Source organism: Petromyzon marinus, chromosome 83, assembly GCF_048934315.1.
Source record: "Petromyzon marinus isolate PM22_M1 ecotype Great Lakes invasive population chromosome 83, UKy_Petmar_22M1.pri1.0, whole genome shotgun sequence".
NCBI classification, from domain to species: domain Eukaryota; kingdom Metazoa; phylum Chordata; class Hyperoartia; order Petromyzontiformes; family Petromyzontidae; genus Petromyzon; species Petromyzon marinus.
Window position 1 is genome coordinate 2,808,582 of NC_133748.1, and position 7,761 is coordinate 2,816,342.

General features: G+C 54.3%; 1 protein-coding gene across 1 annotated transcript in view; it reads left to right on the plus strand.

Moving 5' to 3' along the window:
• Positions 1-5,098, plus strand: part of LOC116958773 (beta-centractin) — a 41,011-nt gene extending 35,913 nt beyond the window's left edge. The window contains exon 11 of the mRNA XM_076057538.1: positions 1,708-5,098. Coding sequence (XP_075913653.1) covers positions 1,708-1,810 — 103 coding nt within the window. The 3' untranslated portion in view covers positions 1,811-5,098. The remainder of the gene's footprint in view (positions 1-1,707) is intronic.
• The last annotated feature ends 2,663 nt before the right edge of the window (positions 5,099-7,761 follow it).

Here is a 7,761-nt window from a genome sequence, read left to right on the forward strand (position 1 = left end):
TCAGGTGGCCAGGTTCGTAGCAAATACAATACTACTACACTACACACACAGACAGACACACACAGACACACACTCACACAGACACTCACACAGACACACATAGACACACACTCACACAGACACTCACTCACACAGACACACACTCACACAGACACACTCACACAGACACACAGACACACACTCACACAGACACACACTCACACACTCACACAGACACTCACTCACACAGACACTCACTCACACAGACACTCACTCACACAGACACTCACTCACACAGACACTCACTCACACAGACACTCACTCACACAGACACTCACTCACACAGACACACACTCACACAGACACACACTCACACAGACACACAGACACAATCACACAGACACTCACACACACTCAGACACTCACACACACAGACACATACTCACACAGACACACAGACACACACTCACACAGACACACACTCACACAAACACTCACTCACACACACAGACACTCACTCACACACACTACACACACACTACACACACACTATACACACACTACACACACACTACACACACCACACACACCACACACACACTACACACACAGACACACACTCACACAGACACACACCCAGACAGACACTCACACAGACACTCACTCACACAGACACACACTCACACAGACACACACTCACAGACACACAGACACTCACACAGACACTTACACAGACACACACACTCACACAGACACACACACTCACACAGACACACACACTCACACAGACACACACTCACACAGACACACACTCACACAGACACACACTCACACAGACACTCACTCACAAAGACACACACTCACAAAGACACACACTCACACAGACACACACTCACACAGACACACACTCACACAGACACTCACTCACACACACAGACACTCACTCACACACACAGACACACACTCACACAGACACACACTCACACACACACACTCACAGACACTCACTCACAAAGACACACACTCACACATTTCCCCGTGTCTCCCCCGTGTCTCCCCCGTGTCTCCCTGTATCTCCCCCGTGTCTCCCCGTGTCTCTCTCTCCCCGTGTCTCCCTGTGTCTCCCCCGTGTCTCCCTGTATCTCCCCGTGTCTCCCCGTGTCTCCCCCGTGTCTCCCCCGTGTCTCCCCCGTGTCTCCCCCCCCCGTGTCTCCCCCCCGTGTCTCCCCGTGTCTCTCTCCCCGTGTCTCTCTCCCCGTGTCTCTCTCCCCGTGTCTCTCTCCCCGTGTCTCTCTCCCCCGTGTCTCCCCCCCCCCGTGTCTCTCTCCCCGTGTCTCTCTCTCTCTCCCCCGTGTCTCTCTCCCCGTGTCTCCCCCGTGTCTCCCCCCCGTGTCTCCCCCCCGTGTCTCTCTCCCCGTGTCTCCCCCCCGTGTCTCCCCGTGTCTCTCTCCCCCGTGTCTCTCTCCCCCGTGTCTCTCTCCCCCGTGTCTCTCTCCCCCGTGTCTCTCTCCCCCGTGTCTCTCTCCCCCGTGTCTCTCTCCCCCGTGTCTCTCCCCCGTGTCTCCCCCCCGTGTCTCCCCCCCGTGTCTCCCCCCCGTGTCTCCCCCCCGTGTCTCCCCCCCGTGTCTCTCTCCCCGTGTCTCTCTCCCCGTGTCTCTCTCCCCGTGTCTCTCTCCCCGTGTCTCTCTCCCCGTGTCTCTCTCCCCGTGTCTCCCCCGTGTCTCCCAGGGGGTCTATCCTGGCGTCTCTGGACACCTTCAAGAGGATGTGGGTCTCCAAGAAAGAGTATGAAGATGATGGCACCAGGGTGATCCACCGCAAGACCTTGTGAACCTAGCCTGGCACGGCGACAATGTTCGGCACTGCTGCGTTTACGTACTGTTCATGCCACAGCACAACTCAGCTACTCACTCACTCAGCCACTCACTCACTCAGCCATTCACTTGCTCAGCCACCCACTCACTCAGCCACTCACTCACTCAGCCATTCACTCACTCAGCCACTCACTCACTCAGCAACTCACTCACTCAGCCATTCACTCGCTCAGCCACCCACTCACTCACTCAGCCATTCACTCACCCACTCACTCACTCAGCAACTCACTCAGCAACTCACTCACTCAGCCACCCACTCACTCAGCCACCCACTCACTCAGCCACCCACTCACTCAGCCACCCACTCACTCAGCCACCCACTCACTCAGCCACCCACTCACTCAGCCACCCACTCACTCAGCCACTCACTCACTCAGCCACTCACTCACTCAGCCACTCACTCAGCCACCCACTCACTCAGCCACCCACTCACTCAGCCACCCACTCACACAGCCACTCACTCACGCAGCTACTCACTCAGCTACTCACTCACTCAGTCACTCACTCACTCACCCACTCACTCAGCCACCCACTCACTCAGCCACTCACTCGCTCAGCCACCCACTCACTCACTCAGCCACCCACTTACTCACTCACACAGCCACTCACTCAGCCATTGATTCACTCAGCCATTCACTCACTCAGCAACTCACTCAGCCATTCACTCACTCACTCAGCTAACCACTCACTGATCTGCCCAGTGCTAGCGATGTTTACTACACACCGCACCAGGTACTCATTTTAAGGCTGAGTCTACCTAGGGGAGCGTCCATGACCGGTTTAGATAATCGTCACTGGTGGTGTTGGCCGTGAGCGGGAATCGAACTCAGGTCGCCGGGTTCATAGCGCAGCGTAGCGCTAACCGCCACTACTACACTACACAGACATCTAGGCTTGGCAAGGTGCACCTAGCCTGGCACCTGGACGGTTCATATGGGAGAGCTCAGGGTTTTAATGACACTACGACCCACTCGCTCACCCACTCACCCAGCTCCTCACCCACTCGCCCACCCAGCCACCCACTCGCCCACCCAGCCACCCACTCGCCCACCCACCCACTCGCCCACCCAGCCACCCACCCACTCGCCCACCCAGCCACCCACCCACTCGCCCGCCCACCCACTCACCCACCCACTCACCCGCCCACCCAGCCACCCACCCAGCCACCCACCCAGCCACCCACTCACCCACCCACTCACCCACCCACCCACTCACCCACCCACTCACCCACCCACCCACTCACCCACCCACCCACCCACTCACCCACCCACCCACCCACTCACCCACCCACTCACCCACCCACCCACTCACCCACCCACGTGAGTATTAAAGTGCACGGCAACGGAGCTCCCGTATCCAGGGCAACAATGCCAGCATCTCCCTAGCTACAGCGTCTCCTTGGCAACACTCCTGGCCCGTGATTAACCACGCCCCCTAATTAACCACGCCCCCCATCTTTAACACCGCCCCCTAATTAGCCACGCCCCCCCCCATCTTTAACACCGCCCCCTATTTAAAGCCCCTGCTGAAGCCCTGCCCCCTTAACCCCCACCCCCTTCATTAGCCCACTCATAGACCCACCCACTAATCCCCTCACCCACCCACTAATCCCCTCACCCACCCACTAATCCCCTCACCCACCCACTAATCCCCTCACTCACCTACTAATCCCCTCACCCACTAATCCCCTCACCCACCCACTAATCCCCTCACCCACCCACTAATCCCCTCACCCACCCACTAATCCCCTCACCCACCCACTAATCCCCTCACTCACCTACTAATCCCCTCACCCACTAATCCCCTCACCCACCCACTAATCCCCTCACCCACCCACTAATCCCCTCACCCACCCACTAATCCCCTCACTCACCTACTAATCCCCTCACCCACTAATCCCCTCACCCACCCACTAATCCCCTCACCCACCCACTAATCCCCTCACCCACCCACTAATCCCCTCACCCACCCACTAATCCCCTCACCCACCCACTAATCCCCTCACCCACCCACTAATCCCCTCACCCACCCACTAATCCCCTCACCCACCCACTAATCCCCTCACCCACCCACTAATCCCCTCACTCACCCACTAATCCCCTCACTCACCCACTAATCCCCTCACCCACCCACTAATCCCCTCACCCACCCACTAATCCCCTCACCCACCCACTAATCCCCTCACCCACCCACTAATCCCCTCACCCACCCACTAATCCCCTCACCCACCCACTAATCCCCTCACCCACCCACTAATCCCCTCACCCACCCACTAATCCCCTCACCCACCCACTAATCCCCTCACTCACCTACTAATCCCCTCACTCACCCACTAATCCCCTCACCCACCCACTAATCCCCTCACCCACCCACTAATCCCCTCACCCACCCACTAATCCCCTCACTCACCTACTAATCCCCTCACCCACTAATCCCCTCACTCACCCACTAATCCCCTCACCCACTAATCCCCTCACCCACTAATCCCCTCACCCACCCACTAATCCCCTCACCCACCCACTAATCCCCTCACCCACCCACTAATCCCCTCACCCACCCACTAATCCCCTCACCCACCCACGAATCCCCTCACCCACCCACTAATCCCCTCACCCACCCACTAATCCCCTCACCCACCCACGAATCCCCTCACCCACCCACTAATCCCCTCACCCACCCACTAATCCCCTCACCCACTCACTAATCCCCTCACCCACCCACTTGCTCACCCACTCACTCGCTCACCCACCAACCCACTCACCCACTCACTCACTCACCCACTCACCCACCCACTCACTCACTCACCCACTCACTCACTCACCCCTCGTGTAACCTCTCGTGTCGATGGGAGCAGTCATGGCTATGATGATGGGGGTGGTGATGATGATGGTGGTGGTGATGATGGTGGGTTATGGTGGGGGTGGTGATGATGATGGGGGTGGTGGTGATGGTGGTGATGGTGGGCTATGGTGGTGATGGTGATGATGATGGGGGTGGTAATGATGGGGGTTGTGGTGATGATGATGGTGGTGAAGGTGGTGGTGAAGGTGATGGTGGTGGTGATGGTGGGCTATGGTGGTGGTGATGGTGGGCTATGGTGGTGATGGTGATGATGGTAGTGATGATGATGGTGGTGATGGTGATGATGGTAGTGATGATGATGGTGGTGATGATGGTGGTGATGATGGTGGTGGCGGTGAACAATAAAAATAAAACATCGTCCTTTTGCATTTCGCGACTACAAAGCTGAGTTAGTGTGGATCTATCATCACCACCATCATCACCATCATCACCATCATCACCACCATCATCACCATCACCACCACCATCATCACCAACATCATCACCACCACCATCATCATTACCAACATCATCACCACCAACATCATCACCATCATCATCGCCATCACCGCCATCACCACCATCATCAACATCATCACCATCATCACCACCATCGCCATCACCACCATCAACATCATCACCATCATCACCATCATCACCACCATTACCATCAACACCGTCATCACCACCACTATCATCACCATCATCACCACCATCGTCATCAACATCACCGCCATCATCACCATCATCATCACCACCATCACCATCATCACCATCATCACCACCACCATCATCAACACCATCATTACCACCATCATCATCACCACCACCAGCAACACCGTCATCACCATCACCACCACTATCATCACCATCATCGTCATCAACATCACCAACATCAACACCATCACCACCACCATCAACATCATCACCACCACTATCACCACCATCAGCACCATCATCATCACCATCATCACTACCACCACCATCATCACTACCACCACAACTACCATCACCACCTTCACAACCACCACAACTACCATCACCATCTTCACAACCACCACAACTACCATCACCACCTTCACAACCATCACCACCTTCACAAACACCACAACTACCATCACCACCTTCACAGCCACCACAACTACCATCACCACCTTCACAACCACCACAACTACCATCACCACCTTCACAACCACCACAACTACCATCACCACCTTCACAACCACCACAACTACAATCACCACCTTCACAACCGCTACAACTACCATCACCACCTTGACAACCACCACAACTACCATCACCACCACAACTACCATCACCACCTTGATAACCACAACTACCATCAGCACCTTCACAACCACCACAACTACCATCACCACCTTCACAACCACCACAACTACCATCACCACCTTCACAACAACCACAACTACCATCACCACCTTGATAACCACCACAACTACAATCACAACTACCATCACCACCTTCACAACAACCACAACTACCATCACCACCTTCACAACAACCACAACTACCATCACCACCTTCACAACCACCACAACTACAATCACCACCTTCACAACAACCACAGCTACCATCACCACCTTCACAACCACCACAACTACCATCACCACCTTCACAACAACCACAACTACCATCACCACCTTCACAACCACCACAACTACCATCACCACCTTCACAACTACCATCACCACCTTCACAACAACCACAACTACCATCACCACCTTGACAACCACCACAACTACCACCACAACTACCATCACCACCTTCACAACCACCACAACTACCATCACCACCTTCACAACCACCACAACTACCATCACCACCTTCACAACCACAACTACCATCACCACCTTCACAATCACCACAATTACCATCACCACCTTCACAACAACCACAACTGCCTTCATAACCGCTACAACTACCATCACCACCTTGACAACCACCACAACTACCATCACCACCTTCACAACAACCACAACTACCATCACCACCTTCACAACAACCACAACTACCATCACCACCTTCACAACCACAACTACCATCACCACCTTCACAACCACAACTACCATCACCACCTTCACAACAACCACAACTGCCATCACCACCTTCACAACCACAACTACCATCACCACCTTCACAACCACAACTACCATCACCACCTTCACAACAACCACAACTACCATCACCACCTTCACAACCACCACAACTACCATTACCACCTTCACAACCACCACAACTACCATCACCACCTTCACAACAACCACAACTACCATCACCTTCACAACTACAACTACCATCACCACAACTACCATCACCACCTTCACAACCACCACAACTACCATCACCACCTTCACAACTACAATCACCACCTTCACAACCACCACAACTACCATCACCACCTTCACAACCACCACAACTACCATCACCACCTTCACAACTACCATCACCACCTTCACAACCACCACAACTACCATCACCACCTTCACAACCACCACAACTACCATCACCACCTTCACAACAACCACAACTGCCATCACCACCTTCACAACTACAATCACCACCTTCACAACAACCACAGCTACCATCACCACCTTCACAACAACCACAACTACCATCACCACCTTCACAACAACCACAACTACCATCACCACCTTCACAACCACCACAACTACCATCACCACCTTCACAACCACCACAACTACCATCACCACCTTCACAACAACCACAACTACCATCACCACCTTCACAACTACAATCACCACCTTCACATCAACCACAGCTACCATCACCACCTTCACAACAACCACAACTACCATCACCACCTTCACAACCACCACAACTACCATCACCACATTCACAACCACCACAACTACCATCACCACCTTCACAACAACCACAACTGCCATCACCACTTTCACAACCATCACCACCTTCACAACCACCACAACTACCTTCACAACCGCTACAACTACCATCACCACCTAAACCACAACTAACAACGCCACCTTTACAACAGCTACCACTACCAACAACAACAACCATCGCC